General features: G+C 50.6%; 1 protein-coding gene across 3 annotated transcripts in view; it reads left to right on the forward strand.

Moving 5' to 3' along the window:
* Positions 1-7,808: 7,808 nt before the first annotated feature.
* LOC148671984 (uncharacterized) overlaps positions 7,809-17,285 on the forward strand; it is a 15,451-nt gene continuing 5,974 nt past the window's right edge. The window contains exons 1-2 of one of the 3 annotated variants that reach the window (XM_088632820.1): positions 7,809-9,170; positions 16,637-16,969. In XM_088632820.1, the coding sequence (XP_088488946.1) occupies positions 9,074-9,170; positions 16,637-16,969 (430 nt within the window). In that variant the 5' untranslated portion in view covers positions 7,809-9,073. Of the gene's footprint in view, positions 9,171-13,913; positions 14,238-16,636; positions 16,970-17,285 lie in introns of all 3 variants that reach the window. The other 2 variants (XM_088632818.1, XM_088632819.1) reach the window with 2 other exon arrangements.

The following is a 17,285-nucleotide window of genomic DNA, read 5'->3' on the forward strand; positions in this document are numbered from 1 at the left end:
TCTTACACTGCACAAATCTGGCCTTTATGGAAGAGTGGCAAGAAGAAAGCCATTTCTCAAAGATATCCATAAAAAGTCTCGTCTAAAGTTTGCCACAAGCCACCTGGGAGACACCCCAAACATGTGGAAGAAGGTGCTCTGGTCAGATGAAGCCAAAATCGAACTTTTTGGCCACAATGCAAAACGATATGTTTGGCGTAAAAGCAACACAGCTCATCACCCTCAACACACCATCCCCACTGTCAAACATGGTGGTGGCAGCATCATGGTTTGGGCCTGCTTTTCTTCAGCAGGGACAGGGAAGATGGTTAAAATTGAGGGGAAGATGGATGCAGCCAAATACAGGACCATTCTGGATGAAAACCTGTTGGAGTCTGCAAAAGACCTGAAACTGGGACGGAGATTTATCTTCCAACAAGACAATGATCCCAAACATACAGCAAAATCTACAAAGGAATGGTTCACAAATAAACGTATCCATTGAATGGCCAAGTCAAAGTCCAGACCTGAATCCAATCGAGAATCTGTGGAAAGAGCTGAAAACTGCTGTTCACAAACGCTCTCCATCCAACCTCACTGAGCTCGAGCTGTTTTGCAAGGAAGAATGGGCAAGAATTTCAGTCTCTCGATGTGCAAAACTGATAGAGACATACCCCAAGCGACTTGCAGCTGTAATCGCAGCAAAAGGTGGCTCTACAAAGTATTAACGCAAGGGGGCCGAATAATTTTGCACGCCCCACTTTTCATTTTTTTATTAGTTAAAAAAGTTTAAAAAATCCAATAGATTTCGTTCCACTTCACAATTGTGTCCCACTTGTTGGTGATTCTTCACATAAAATAAAAAATTTATATCTTTATGTTTGAAGCCTGAAATGTGGCAAAAGGTTGAAAAGTTCAAGGGGGCCGAATACTTTCGCAAGGCACTGTATATATATATATACAGTGTCTGCACTCCAGGTGTGTGTGTATATATATATACAGTGTCTGGACTCCAGGTGTGTGTGTGTGTATATATACAGTGTCTGCACTCCAGGTGTGTGTGTGTATATATATATACAGTGTCTGGACTCCGGGTGTGTGTGTGTGTATATATATACAGTGTCTGGACTCCAGGTGTGTGTGTGTGTGTATATATATATATACAGTGTCTGCACTCCAGGTGTGTGTGTATATATATATACAGTGTCTGGACTCCAGGTGTGTGTGTATATATATACAGTGTTTGGACTCCAGGTGTGTGTGTGTATATATATACAGTGTCTGCACTCCAGGTGTGTGTGTATATATATATACAGTGTCTGGACTCCAGGTGTGTGTGTATATATACAGTGTCTGCACTCCAGGTGTGTGTGTGTATATATATACAGTGTCTGGACTCCGGGTGTGTGTGTGTGTATATATATATACAGTGTCTGCACTCCAGGTGTGTGTGTGTGTATATATATATACAGTGTCTGCACTCCAGGTGTGTGTGTATATATATATACAGTGTCTGGACTCCAGGTGTGTGTGTATATATACAGTGTCTGCACTCCAGGTGTGTGTGTGTATATATATATACAGTGTTTGGACTCCAGGTGTGTGTGTGTATATATATACAGTGTCTGCACTCCAGGTGTGTGTGTGTATATATACATACAGTGTCTGGACTCCAGGTGTGTGTGTGTATATATATATACAGTGTCTGGACTCCAGGTGTGTGTGTGTATATATATATACAGTGTCTGGACTCCAGGTGTGTGTGTGTGTATATATATACACAGTGTCTGGACTCCAGGTGTGTGTGTATATATATATACAGTGTCTGGACTCCAGGTGTGTGTGTGTATATATATACAGTGTCTGGACTCCAGGTGTGTGTGTGTGTATATATATACAGTGTCTGGACTCCAGAGGTGTGTGTGTGTATATATATAATAATAAAAATAATAATAAACTTTAATTTATATAGCGCCTTTAAAGGTGGCTTCTCAAAGCGCTTTACAGGATGACAATAACAATAAATAAGAAGACTACAACAATAAATAAGAAAATTTCACAAGACAGGACACAATTATAATTACAACAATACAACAATAACAATAGAGGAGACCGTGGAAGATGGTATTAAGAAGAGCAGAGGGGTGAAGAATGGAACCAGTTAAGTAAAGGCTTTTCTGAAAAGGAGGGTTTTGAGTCTGGATTTGAAGGAGTTTAGAGAAGGTGACTCTCTAATATCCTTGGGCAAAGAGTTCCAGAGCTTGGGGGCATAGCAGGAGAAGGCCCTGTCGCCCATACAATGTAGACGGGCTTGGGGGACAGTAAGGAGGGCAGAATTTGAAGAGCGGAGGTTGCGAGGTGGGGAGTAGGGCGATAAAAGTTCAGACAGGTATTGAGGTGCCAAGCCATGTAAAGCCTTGTAGGTGAGCATGAGGATTTTAAAGTCTACGCGGAATTTGACCGGAAGCCAGTGCAAGGACTCCAGGATAGGAGTAATGTGAACACTTGTACTAGACCTGGTCAGGATTCTGGCTGCTGAATTTTGGACATACTGCAGCTTGTTCAGAGTAGATTTAGATACCCCAGGGAGCAGAGCATTGCAGTAGTCAATTCGAGAGAATACAAATATGTTGATTAGCTTTTCAGCCACAGTTAATGATAGCATAGGGCGTAGTCTTGCGATATTTCTAAGGTGAAAAAAAGATGTTTTGACAGTATGCTGTACATGTGGGTCGAATGTTAAGCCAGAATCGAATATAAACCCAAGGTTTTTCCATTTTGATTGGAGCTCAAGTACAGAGCCATCTACAGACAGGGTTACAGGACTGGCTTTACGAAGTTGATGGGGGGTACCAATAAGCATGACTTCAGTCTTGTCACAGTTAAGATGAAGGAAGTTTTGAGTCATCCAAATTTTTATGTCAGAGATGCAATTAGATAGAATAGAGACAGCCACATCAGTGTCGGGTTTGGTATGGATGTATATTTGAGTATCGTCAGCGTAAAAATGAAAGCTGAGGCCATGTGATCTTAAAAGCTGACCAAGTGGGAACATGTAAATGCTGAAGAGCAAGGGGCCCAGTATTGAGCCCTGAGGGACACCAGACTTGAGAAGACCAATTTCAGACCTGTACCCATTGAGAGAGACAAAGTGACAGCGATCAGTGAGGTAAGACTTAAACCATTTGAGGGCAGTGTCAGAGACTCCAAACACAGTCTCGAGACGAGAAAGCAAGATGTTATGGTCAACAGTGTCAAAGGCAGCACTGAGATCAAGAAGGATGAGTATGGAAAGAGAACCAGAATCAGAAGCTATTAGGAGATCGTTGGTGACTTTGACTAGGGCGGTTTCTGGGCTGTGAAGTTGACAGAAGCCAGATTGGAGGGGTTCGAAAAGGTTGTTTGTCATGAGGTGGTTATGTAACTGAAGTGTGACAGCACGTTCTAGAATTTTAGAGAGAAAGGGTAAGTTGGAGATGGGGCGAAAGTTGTTAAGATTGTCGAGAGCCATGTTAGGCTTCTTTGGCACTGGGGTAATAGCAGCAGTTTTGAGGACCGTTGGTACAATGCCGGTGCTCAAGGATTCATGTATTATATTGAGGACAATGGGACAGAGAGAAGAGAAACAGGACTGGAATAAAGTGGTGGGAATGGGATCTAAAATAGATGTGGTGGGTTTCATGCGTGTAACTAGTTTGTTGAGGGATGCTGAGTCAAGAAGAGAGAAGCTGGAGAGAAGGGAACCAGAGAAATTGGATGAGGAGGGAGGAGGTGTGGAAATTATATCCGTAGTGGAGAGAATGTGATGCCGGATGTTGTCAATCTTAGAACTAAAGAAATGTGTTGCAAAGTTGCTATGAGGCAGACAATGTGGTGGGGCAGTTTGGCTTGAGCAGTCTGTTGATGGTGGAGAAAAGATGTCTGGGATTGTTTTGGTGATTTTCAATGATGTGAGAGAAGTAGGTGGATCTAGCAGACTCTATAGTAACCTTATAATCAGATAAGTAATCTCTCCAGGCCTGATAATGTACATTTAGGCCGGAAAGACGCCACCTACGCTCAAGTTTGCGAGAGGCTGCCTTCATGAAACGCAGATGGTCATTGTACCAGGGGGCAGGGCGAGAGAAGGAGATGGTTCGAGTTTTTAAAGGAGCAAAGGTGTCGAGGGTAGATAAAAGAGCATTGTCAAGTAACTGTATTTTGTCCTCTAGAGGGTCAGAGGAAGAGAAACAGGATAAGGAGGACAGAACAGAATTTGCAAACCTTGGGTGATCAATTGATCGCCAGCTGCGGAAATTTACAGAGCGTGAGGGGGAAGTGTTAGAAACAGGTAATTCCAGATTGAAGAGAATGGCTAAGTGGTCAGAGAGGCCTAGATCAAGGGGGGAGCAGTGGGAGACAAAGGAGTCATTTGCAATAATTAGATCTAAGGTGTGTCCTTTGTTATGTGTAGGGGTACAAACAAACTGAGCAAGGTCAAAGCATCCCAAAAGAGAAAGGATATATATACAGTGTCTGCACTCCAGGTGTGTGTGTATATATATATACAGTGTTTGGACTCCAGGTGTGTGTGTGTATATATATACAGTGTTTGGACTCCAGGTGTGTGTGTGTGTATATATATACACAGTGTCTGGACTCCAGGTGTGTGTGTGTGTGTGTATATATATATACAGTGTCTGGACTCCAGGTGTGTGTGTATATATATACAGTGTCTGGACTCCAGGTGTGTGTGTGTGTATAAATATATACAGTGTCTGGACTCCAGGTGTGTGTGTATATATATATACAGTGTTTGGACTCCAGGTGTGTGTGTGTATATATATACAGTGTCTGGACTCCAGGTGTGTGTGTATATATACAGTGTCTGCACTCCAGGTGTGTGTGTATATATATATACAGTGTCTGGACTCCAGGTGTGTGTGTGTGTGTATATATATACAGTGTCTGGACTCCAGGTGTGTGTGTGTATATATATACAGTGTCTGGACTCCAGGTGTGTGTGTGTGTATAAATATATACAGTGTCTGCACTCCAGGTGTGTGTGTATATATATATACAGTGTTTGGACTCCAGGTGTGTGTGTGTGTGCATATATATATACAGTCTCTGCACTCCAGGTGTGTGTGTATATATATATACAGTGTTTGGACTCCAGGTGTGTGTGTATATATATATACAGTGTCTGGACTCCAGGTGTGTGTGTGTATATATATACAGTGTCTGGACTCCAGGTGTGTGTGTGTATATATATACAGTGTCTGGACTCCAGGTGTGTGTGTGTATATATATATACAGTGTCTGGACTCCAGGTGTGTGTGTGTAGATATATATACAGTGTCTGGACTCCAGGTGTGTGTGTGTATATATATACAGTGTCTGGACTCCAGGTGTGTGTGTGTGTGTGTGTGTGTGTGTGTGTGTGTATATATATAGTGTCAGGACTCCAGGTGTGTGTGTGTGTATATATATACAGTGTCTGCACTCCAGGTGTGTGTGTATATATACACACAGTGTTTGGACTCCAGGTGTGTGTGTGTATATATAAACAGTGTCTGGACTCCAGGGGTGTGTGTGTGTATATATATATATACACACACAGTGTCGGGACTCCAGGTGTGTGTGTGTATATATATATACAGTGTTTGGACTCCAGGTGTGTGTGTATATATATATACAGTGTCTGGACTCCAGGTGTGTGTGTGTATATATATATACAGTGTCTGGACTCCAGGTGTGTGTGTGTGTGTATATATACACAGTGTCTGGACTCCAGGTGTGTGTGTATATATATATACAGTGTCTGGACTCCAGGTGTGTGTGTGTATATATATACAGTGTCTGGACTCCAGGGGTGTGTGTGTGTATATATATATACACACACAGTGTCGGGACTCCAGGTGTGTGTGTGTGTGTATATATATATACAGTCTCTGCACTCCAGATGTGTGTGTGTATATATATATACAGTGTTTGGACTCCAGGTGTGTGTGTATATATATATACAGTGTCTGGACTCCAGGTGTGTGTGTGTATATATATATACAGTGTCTGGACTCCAGGTGTGTGTGTGTGTGTATATATACACAGTGTCTGGACTCCAGGTGTGTGTGTATATATATATACAGTGTCTGGACTCCAGGTGTGTGTGTGTATATATATACAGTGTCTGGACTCCAGGGGTGTGTGTGTGTATATATATATACACACACAGTGTCGGGACTCCAGGTGTGTGTGTGTGTGTGTGTATATATATATACAGTCTCTGCACTCCAGATGTGTGTGTGTATATATATATACAGTGTTTGGACTCCAGGTGTGTGTGTATATATATATACAGTGTCTGGACTCCAGGTGTGTGTGTGTATATATATATACAGTGTCTGGACTCCAGGTGTGTGTGTGTATATATACACAGTGTCTGGACTCCAGGTGTGTGTGTATATATATATACAGTGTCTGGACTCCAGGTGTGTGTGTGTATATATATACAGTGTCTGGACTCCAGGGGTGTGTGTGTGTATATATATATACACACACAGTGTCGGGACTCCAGGTGTGTGTGTGTGTGTATATATATATATACAGTCTCTGCACTCCAGATGTGTGTGTGTATATATATATACAGTGTTTGGACTCCAGGTGTGTGTGTATATATATATACAGTGTCTGGACTCCAGGTGTGTGTGTGTATATATATATACAGTGTCTGGACTCCAGGTGTGTGTATATATATACAGTGTCTGGACTCCAGGTGTGTGTGTGTGTGTATATATACACAGTGTCTGGACTCCAGGTGTGTGTGTGTGTGTGTGTATATATATATATACACAGTGTCTGGACTCCAGGTGTGTGTGTGTATATATACAGTGTCTGGACTCCAGGGGCGGAGCGGTGGCTCTGTGGCTAAGGATCTGCGCCTGTGACTGGATCTAGGTCTCGATTTTGTGGAAGACATTGTCTTTGGTCTTGAACCGGATGAATATCTTTGCCCTGTGCGTCCAGTAAGCAGTTCACATCCTCCAGATGTCAGGGAGTCTGTTGCTATGTGACACATCTGTAAAGAAGCTGGGCTCCCTCCCCTCTCTCCCCTCTCCCCCTCTCCTCTCTCCCTCTCTCTCCTTTCTCCTCTCTCTCCCCCTCTCCTCTCTCCTTTCTCCCCTCTCCTCTCTCTCCTCTCAGTCCTGCAGTTTCATACAGTCCCTCAGCCAGACTGAAAACACAAGGAACTGAGCTGTACTGCACTGTCCTGTGTTTTTACCCTGATCTCACTGGGCTGACCTGCACTGTCCTGTGTTTTTACCCTGATCTCACTGGGCTGTAATAATGATGATAATAATAATAATAATGTTTATTAGCCCTATACAATTTCTTGCATTAGGAATTTGTCTTTTTGCGTACCCCAGCTTTTCTCTATGGAGACACAGACACACAGACAGGGAGAGAAGCTTGGGATCAGAGCACAGGGTTTGCCATTGTATGACGCCCCTGGAGCAGTTACAGTAAGGATCTGCGCCTGTGACTGGAAGGTTGCCGGTTCAAATCCCGCGGCCGGCAGAGGAATCCTACTCCGTTGGGCCCCTGAGCAAGGCCCTTAACCCCAACTGCTCCAGGGGCGCCGTACAATGGCAGACCCTGCGCTCTGACCCCAAGCTTCTCTCCCTGTCTCTGTGTCTGTGTCTCCCTGGAGAAAAGCTGGGGTATGCGAAAAGACGAATTCCTAATGCAAGAAATTGTATAGGGCTAATAAAGAAACATTACATTATTATTATTATTATTATTATTATACAGTGTTTGGACTCCAGGTGTGTGTATATAGTTGTGTGTTTTTTAAGTTGTTTTTTGAGTGATAGTATTTTTCTCAGATACATAGGGGTCGAAATAATTGGCATCCCTAAAGCATATTTAAAATAAAACCAAACAATGAGGCGTCTGTTACGACACGCTGTGCTTTTCAGCTGGCCTTAGTCTCCAGGAACTGTATTGCTGCCTTTTGCCAGGTCCTGTTTCCCTGGGGGGTCAATAGGAGGTTGCACGCAGGTCAGATCCCTTTGTCGCCCATCACCTTGGCTGAAACCAAAGAGCTCTCAGCTGAAAAAGAGACAGGTGCTTGTCGACCTACACAGAGCAGGTAACGGATATGAAAACCCACAACTTATGGACTTTGGCGGCCTCTAGTGCTCACTATCTGTTACTACAGTTAGACACCTGAAGACTTCACACACTCGCACACAAACGTACACAGACACACACAGACTGGAGAGGAGTCAGGGTATCGGCTTCAACAACAGGGCTGGGCAGCTTGTTCCCCCCTCCCACCCCTCTCTGTGTACAGTAGAGCCTCCTGTCCTGACTGGAGGAGCTCACCCAGCTGTGTCTGGAGAGAAGACAGGGTATCAGCTTGTTCCCCCCTCCCACCCCTCTCTGTGTACAGTAGAGCCTCCTGTCCTGACTGGAGGAGCTCACCCAGCTGTGTCTGGAGAGAAGACAGGGTATCAGCTTGTTCCCCCCTCCCACCCCTCTCTGTGTACAGTAGAGCCCCCTGTCCTGACTGGAGGAGCTCACCCAGCTGTGTCTGGAGAGAAGCCAGGGTATCAGCTTGTTCCCCCCTCCCACCCCTCTCTGTGTACAGTAGAGCCTCCTGTCCTGACTGGAAGAGCTCACCCAGCTGTGTCTGGAGAGAAGCCAGGGTATCGGCTTGTTCCCCCCTCCCACCCCTCTCTGTGTACAGTAGAGCCTCCTGTCCTGACTGGAGGAGCTCACCCAGCTGTGTCTGGAGAGAGGCCAGGGTATCAGCTTGTTCCCCCCTCCCACCCCTCTCTGTGTACAGTAGAGTCTCCTGTCCTGACTGGAGGAGCTCACCCAGCTGTGTCTGGAGAGAGGCCAGGGTATCGGCTTCAACAGCAGGGCTGGGCGGCCTGTTCCTCGCCCTGCCCCCCTCTGTGTCAGGCCGGCAGCGTGTGGTCAGAGGCCGGGGGCTCAGCAGCTGAAACCACAGAGTGTTCCTCTTCCTGCCCTGTGACGCCTCTCTCCCGCTGGCGTGAGCTCACCGCCCCTGAGCGCCGGTCCAGTCCTGTCCTGAGGCGCAGCAGAGATGGCAGCTCGTCTGCGCGGCGCCCTGGCGGTCCTCGTGATCTGTGCTTCGTCCCTCTGTCCGAGCTGTTCGGGAAATAGCACGTTTCCTTCGGCAGGTATGTGGGCTCGGCACTGCTCTGGGTTCGATTCCTGCGGGGCTGTCTGGGTGGAGTTCCTCCCGTGGGTGAACTGGCTTCTGGGAAAATTGGCACTGGTGTGCGTGTGTGTGTGTCTGTGTGTGTCTTTCCTGTGATGGACAGGCGTCCTGTCCAAGGTGTGTCCTGCCTTGTGTCCGTTGCATGCTGGGAGAGTGAATTTGTGTCAGAGTGAGTGAACAGTGAACAGTATGTGTGTCCGTGTGTGAGAGTGTGTCTCTCTGTGTGTGTGAGAGTGTGTGAGGGTGAGTGTGTGAGAGTGTCTCTCTCAGTGTGTGTGAGAGTGTGTCTCTCTCAGTGTGTGTGTCTGTGTGTGAGAGTGTGTCTCTCTCAGTGTGTGTGAGACTGTGTCTCTCTCAGTGTGTGTGTCAGTGTGTGAGAGTGTCTCTCTCAGTGTGTGTGAGAGTGTGTCTCTCTCAGTGTGTGTGTCTGTGTGTGAGAGTGTGTCTCTCTCAGTGTGTGTGTCTGTGTGTGAGAGTGTGTCTCTCTCAGTGTGTGTGTCTGTGTGTGAGAGTGTCTCTCTCAGTGTGTGTGAGAGTGTCTCTCTCTCAGTGTGTGTGTCAGTGTGTGAGAGTGTGTCTCTCTCAGTGTGTGTGAGACTGTGTCTCTCTCAGTGTGTGTGTCAGTGTGTGAGAGTGTGTCTCAGTGTGTGTGTCTGTGTGTGAGACTGTGTCTCTCTCAGTGTGTGTGTCAGTGTGTGAGAGTGTGTCTCAGTGTGTGTGTCTGTGTGTGAGAGTGTGTCTCTCTCAGTGTGTGTGTCTGTGTGTGAGAGTGTGTCTCTCTCAGTGTGTGTGTCTGTGTGTGAGAGTGTCTCTCTCAGTGTGTGTGTCAGTGTGTGAGAGTGTGTCTCAGTGTGTGTGTCTGTGTGTGAGAGTGTGTCTCTCTCAGTGTGTGTGTCTGTGTGTGAGAGTGTGTCTCTCTCAGTGTGTGTGAGAGTGTGTGAGAGTGTGTCTCTCTCAGTGTGTGTGAGAGTGTGTCTCTCTCAGTGTGTGTGAGAGTGTCTCTCTCTCAGTGTGTGTCAGTGTGTGAGAGTGTCTCTCTCTCAGTGTGTGTGTCAGTGTGTGAGAGTGTCTCTCTCAGTGTGTGTGAGAGTGTGTGAGAGTGTGTCTCTCCGTGTGTGTGAGAGTGTGTGAGGGTGAGTGTGTGAGTGTGTCTCTCTCAGTGTGTGTGAGAGTGTGTCTCTCTCAGTGTGTGTGTCTGTGTGTGAGAGTGTGTCTCTCTCAGTGTGTGTGAGAGTGTGTCTCTCTCAGTGTGTGTGTCCGTGTGTGAGAGTGTCTCTCTCAGTGTGTGTGAGAGTGTGTGAGAGTGTGTCTCTCCGTGTGTGTGAGAGTGTGTGAGGGTGAGTGTGTGAGTGTGTCTCTCTCAGTGTGTGTGAGAGTGTGTCTCTCTCAGTGTGTGTGTCTGTGTGTGAGAGTGTGTTTCTCTCAGTGTGTGTGAGAGTGTCTCTCTCTCAGTGTGTGTGTCAGTGTGTGAGAGTGTGTCTCTCTCAGTGTGTGTGAGAGTGTGTGAGAGTGTGTCTCTCTCAGTGTGTGTGTCAGTGTGTGAGGGTGTGTCTCTCAGTGTGTCTCTCTGTGTGTGTGAAAGCTGAGGTGTGTACAGGTGTGCTACGATCGGCTTGAATCCTCCCAGTGGCTCATAACAACTGGGCGTTCGGAACAGTGGTGGTCTTCTCCTTGTCTGCTGGCTGTCCTGAGGCCTGAGGGAGCAGAGGACTCACGGACAGGACACCAGTCCATCACAGGACAGTCCAGAGAGAGCAGGTAAAAACACAGGACAGCGCAGTGAGATCAGAGTAAACGGACCTCTGTTGGCCTGAGGGAGCAGAGGACTCACAGGCTGCTGCTGAGGCTCCACACTTTCTGGGCTTTGAAGCGAAGGCACGAGAAAAACTGCTCTTGTGGGTCCTGCGGTCGTTCGGCTGTTAACCCTGACTGGGCCGCTGGGCTTAGAGAAGCTGCAGATCTGGGTTTGGAGACCATTTCCAAACCCCTGGTCTCAAAGGGCCCGGGTTGCTCAATTATTTCCAAAACAAAAAAAAAAGAAGGAATTTCACCAAACTGATATTCTGCCTGGTCTCGTGTGGGGAACAGAAAGACGGGATTGTGTCCTCTGAGTGTCCTCGGGCACACTGATCGGAAAGCAGACATGAACGCGTGTCCTGTAGTTTTCTGTCCTTTGACCGTCTGGTTGCACATCAGATAAAAGGCCACAAACAAGAGAAGCTCGTCTAATAGTCAATAAATAGCCAATTGATATGAGCATCTCGACCAGCTGAGCGACTTGTTCCCCCCTCCCGCCCCTCTCTGTGTACAGTAGAGCCCCCTGTCCTGACTGGAGGAGCTCACCCAGCTGTGTCTGGAGAGAAGACAGGGTATCAGCTTGTTCCCCCCTCCCACCCCTCTCTGTGTACAGTAGAGCCTCCTGTCCTGACTGGAGGAGCTCACCCAGCTGTGTCTGGAGAGAAGCCAGGGTCTCAGCTTGTTCCCCCCTCCCACCCCTCTCTGTGTACAGTAGAGCCCCCTGTCCTGACTGGAGGAGCTCACCCAGCTGTGTCTGGAGAGAAACCAGGGTATCAGCTTGTTCCCCCCTCCCGCCCCTCTCTGTGTACAGTAGAGCCTCCTGTCCTGACTGGAGGAGCTCACCCAGCTGTGTCTGGAGAGAAGCCAGGGTATCAGCTTGTTCCCCCCTCCCGCCCCTCTCTGTGTACAGTAGAGCCTCCTGTCCTGACTGGAGGAGCTCACCCAGCTGTGTCTGGAGAGAAGCCAGGGTATCAGCTTGTTCCCCCCTCCCACCCCTCTCTGTGTACAGTAGAGCCTCCTGTCCTGACTGGAGGAGCTCACCCAGCTGTGTCTGGAGAGAAGCCAGGGTATCAGCTTGTTCCCCCCTCCCGCCCCTCTCTGTGTACAGTAGAGCCCCCTGTCCTGACTGGAGGAGCTCACCCAGCTGTGTCTGGAGAGAAGCCAGGGTATCAGCTTGTTCCCCCCTCCCACCCCTCTCTGTGTACAGTAGAGCCTCCTGTCCTGACTGGAGGAGCTCACCCAGCTGTGTCTGGAGAGAAGCCAGGGTATCAGCTTGTTCCCCTCTCCCACCCCTCTCTGTGTACAGTAGAGCCTCCTGTCCTGACTGGAGGAGCTCACCCAGCTGTGTCTGGAGAGAAGCCAGGGTATCAGCTTGTTCCCCTCTCCCACCCCTCTCTGTGTACAGTAGAGCCTCCTGTCCTGACTGGAGGAGCTCACCCAGCTGTGTCTGGAGAGAAGCCAGGGTATCAGCTTGTTCCCCCCTCCCACCCCTCTCTGTGTACAGTAGAGCCTCCTGTCCTGACTGGAGGAGCTCACCCAGCTGTGTCTGGAGAGAAGCCAGGGTATCAGCTTGTTCCCCTCTCCCACCCCTCTCTGTGTACAGTAGAGCCTCCTGTCCTGACTGGAGGAGCTCACCCAGCTGTGTCTGGAGAGAAGCCAGGGTATCAGCTTGTTCCCCTCTCCCACCCCTCTCTGTGTACAGTAGAGCCTCCTGTCCTGACTGGAGGAGCTCACCCAGCTGTGTCTGGAGAGAAGCCAGGGTATCAGCTTGTTCCCCTCTCCCACCCCTCTCTGTGTACAGTAGAGCCTCCTGTCCTGACTGGAGGAGCTCACCCAGCTGTGTCTGGAGAGAAGCCAGGGTATCAGCTTGTTCCCCCCTCCCACCCCTCTCTGTGTACAGTAGAGCCTCCTGTCCTGACTGGAGGAGCTCACCCAGCTGTGTCTGGAGAGAAGCCAGGGTATCAGCTTGTTCCCCTCTCCCACCCCTCTCTGTGTACAGTAGAGCCTCCTGTCCTGACTGGAGGAGCTCACCCAGCTGTGTCTGGAGAGAAGCCAGGGTATCAGCTTGTTCCCCTCTCCCACCCCTCTCTGTGTACAGTAGAGCCTCCTGTCCTGACTGGAGGAGCTCACCCAGCTGTGTCTGGAGAGAAGCCAGGGTATCAGCTTGTTCCCCCCTCCCACCCCTCTCTGTGTACAGTAGAGCCTCCTGTCCTGACTGGAGGAGCTCACCCAGCTGTGTCTGGAGAGAAGCCAGGGTATCAGCTTGTTCCCCTCTCCCACCCCTCTCTGTGTACAGTAGAGCCTCCTGTCCTGACTGGAGGAGCTCACCCAGCTGTGTCTGGAGAGAAGCCAGGGTATCAGCTTGTTCCCCTCTCCCACCCCTCTCTGTGTACAGTAGAGCCTCCTGTCCTGACTGGAGGAGCTCACCCAGCTGTGTCTGGAGAGAAGCCAGGGTATCAGCTTGTTCCCCTCTCCCACCCCTCTCTGTGTACAGTAGAGCCTCCTGTCCTGACTGGAGGAGCTCACCCAGCTGTGTCTGGAGAGAAGCCAGGGTATCAGCTTGTTCCCCTCTCCCACCCCTCTCTGTGTACAGTAGAGCCCCCTGTCCTGACTGGAGGAGCTCACCCAGCTGTGTCTGGAGAGAAGCCAGGGTATCAGCTTGTTCCCCCCTCCCACCCCTCTCTGTGTACAGTAGACCCTCCTGTCCTGACTGGAGGAGCTCACCCAGCTGTGTCTGGAGAGAAGCCAGGGTATGGGCTCCAACAGCAGGGCTGGACAGCTTCATCGACTGACTGACTGACTGACTGATTGATTGACTGACTGTTGTTGACTGGCTGATCGATCAGTCGGTCCCTGCCTGGCCGATCCCTGTGAGGATGACGCCGGCGTGTCTGTGCTTCCTCAGCCCCGCTGTGGGAGCAGGAGGCGGAGGGGCACCTGGGCGGGACAGCGACCCTGCACTGCGCGCTGGGCCAGACTCCCTTCCTCGTCACCTGGTACAGACAGCGGCCCAGGCGGGCGCCCGAACCCCTGCTCATCGCCCGCGCCTCCGACCTGCAGCTCCGCTACAGAGCCGCGCCCCGCCTGTGCCCCGCCCGCGGCCCCCCCCCAGCGCCCGTCCACCTGAAAATAGACAACATCAGCCGGCACGACGCGGGCCACTACTTCTGCTCCGGCGATATCGGCGGGCGGCCGCACTTCGGGAGCGTCACCCGGCTGCGGCTCAGAGGTCAGTGAGGCAGCTGGCGGTGCCCGTTCCAGACACCCGCCTCTCTTTGTGTACGGCAGGAAGTTTCGCACTCCCTGGGTGAAGCCTGTCTTCTTCACTTCGGTCCGTTTCTAACCTCATTGTCCAGGTGGGGGAGCCAGAGTCTATCCCAGCATGCAGCGGGCACAAGGAGGGGTACACCAGTCCACTGCAGGACAAACAGGCTCACCCCACACACACACACACTCACCCTACACACACACACTCACACACACTCACACACACTCACACACACTCACACACACGTCACACACTCACACACACTCACAGACACACACACACTCACACTCTCTCACACACACTCACACTCTCTCACAGACACACACTCACCCTCACACCTGAGCCAATTTCCCAGGCCCTGACACACTCACACTCTCTCACACACACACGTCACACACTCACAGACACACACACTCACAGACACACACGCTCGCGCACACACACACACACGCTCGCGCGGCAGGGTCGCTTTTCCCAGAAGCCAGTTAGCCCACCGGCATCTCTGCCCTGCGGGAGGGAACCCGAGGAGAACGTGCAGACTCCACACAGACAGCACCCCAGGAGCTGTTGGAGAGAATCTGTGCTCCGCAGCAGGGCGCAGCAGGCCTGTGCCAGTGCGACAGAGTCTGAGTCAGAGAACTTCCTGCCTGCTCCGCGCGGCGGGCCGTCTGAAACAATCACTCTCGCGCACTCTCGCGCACGGTCGGCCTGGGCGGGCATGGACTCCCTGTGGACCGCGGCACTGCTCCTTCTCTCGAGTGAGTACACTGGGACTCCTACACTGCTCTCTCAGGACACACGCAGTACAGCAGACCTCTGAGTTACTGTACTGTATTACTGCGCTGTACCGTGTTTTTACCCTGATCTCACTGGGCTGTACTGCGCTGTCCTGTGTTTTTACCCTGATCTCACTGGCCTTTACTGCGCTGTCCTGTGTTTTTACCCTGATCTCACTGGGCTCTACTGCGCTGTACCGTGTTTTTACCCTGATCTCACTGGGCTGTACTGCGCTGTCCTGTGTTTTTACCCTGATCTCACTGGGCTGTCCTGTGTTTTTACCCTGATCTCACTGGGATGTACTGTGCTGTACCGTGTTTTTACCCTGATCTCACTGGGCTGTACCGTGTTTTTACCCTGATCTCACTGGGCTGTACTGCGCTGTACCGTGTTTTTACCCTGATCTCACTGGGCTGTACTGCGCTGTCCTGTGTTTTTACCCTGATCTCACTGGGCTGTACTGTGTTTTTACCCTGATCTCACTGGACTGTACTGCGCTGTACTGTGTTTTTACCCTGATCTCACTGGGCTGTACTGCGCTGTACCGTGTTTTTACCCTGATCTCACTGGGCTTTACTGCACTGTACTGTGTTTTTACCCTGATCTCACTGGGCTGTACTGTGCTGTACTGTGTTTTTACCCTGATCTCACTGGGCTGTACTGTGCTGTACTGTGTTTTTACCCTGATCTCACTGGGCTGTCCTGTGTTTTTACCCTGATCTCACTTGGCTGTACTGTGCTGTACTGTGTTTTTACCCTGATCTCACTGGGCTGTACTGCGCTGTACTGTGTTTTTACCCTGATCTCCCTGGGCTTTACTGCACTGTACTGTGTTTTTACCCTGATCTCACTGGGCTCTACTGCGCTGTCCTGTGTTTTTACCCTGATCTCACTGGGCTCTACTGCGCTGTCCTGTGTTTTTACCCTGATCTCACTGGGCTATATTGCGCTGTCCTGTGCTTTTACCCTGATCTCACTGGGCTGTACTGCGCTGTACCGTGTTTTTACCCTGATCTCACTGGGCTGTCCTGTGTTTTTACCCTGATCTCACTGGGCTGTACTGCGCTGTACTGTGTTTTTACTCCGATTTCACTGGGCTCTCGCTCTCAGCTCCGGCGTCTGGTTTCTCGTGTCACTCTTGAACACCAGTCCAGTATTTTCGCCGCGGGCCTCATCTCAGCCACAGTTCAACCCCGCGTTTCCTCTCCACAACGGCCAGAGAGACTGCCGGACTCTGAAATCCATACTACTACTACTACTACTAATAATACTCTTGTTATTAATAATAATAACAATAATGATAATAGAGAGAGGGCTACAGCACAGACAGAAAAGAAAAGGAAAAAAAAACCCGACAACAGCACCAACGATATTTGCACACCCGTCCGCACAGAACATCGATTGTCGAGACTGCAGCTTTAAACTCCGTGGGTCGTGGGTCGTGGGTCGTGGGGGATGGGGCCCGGTATCGGCCGGCTGGTTCTGCTGGAAATGATTCCACCACAGGCGCGTCCGTACTTAAGAAGCGCCGGTTCGGACAGGGAGGAGCCCCGAGCCCACACCTGACCCGCCTCTCTCTCCAGTCCCAGCCTCGGGACCCGCGGCGCCGGAGGAGACGTGCGCGCCCCCGGGCGCCGCCGTGACGCTGCGGTGCGCCGTCCCCTCCCACCGCGTCACCTGGTACCGGCTGCCGGCGGACCGGGCGCCCGTGCCCCTGCTGGTCAGCAGCCTCTCGGACCCGGCCGTGGACTACTACCGCGCCGGCCCGCGCGTGTCCGCGCTGCGCACCCCCGCGGCGCGCTCCGTCCACCTGCGGCTCCACAACCTCACCCGGCGCGACGCGGGCCTGTACGTCTGCTCGGCCGAGCAGGGGGGGAGACCGCGGTTCGGCAACGTCACCCGGCTGCGGGTCCGAGGTGGGTGAGAGCCGGGTGCCCGTGGCGGCCCACGCGAGTCCTGCCGTCGCTAGACCAGCCCCTTCCCCCGGCTCCACCGTGTTTGTACACAAAAATCCGTGCAATACCCGCAAGAGCCCATATAACATGTTCAGTAGTACAGGGCCGGGCAGCCCCCTCCCGCCCCTCTCTGTGTACAGCAGAGTTTCTCTGTGAGGACCTGGCAGCACAGGGGTCAGCGTTGCGGCCTGGTGGCTCTGTCTGTGTGGAGTCTGCATGTTCTCCACTGGCTGCTCTGGTTTCCTCCCACGGTCCGGAGACATACTGATGGGTTAAC

The sequence above is a fragment of the Lepisosteus platostomus genome, chromosome 5, assembly GCF_059453375.1.
Source record: "Lepisosteus platostomus isolate fLepPlt1 chromosome 5, fLepPlt1.hap1, whole genome shotgun sequence".
Classification (NCBI taxonomy): domain Eukaryota; kingdom Metazoa; phylum Chordata; class Actinopteri; order Semionotiformes; family Lepisosteidae; genus Lepisosteus; species Lepisosteus platostomus.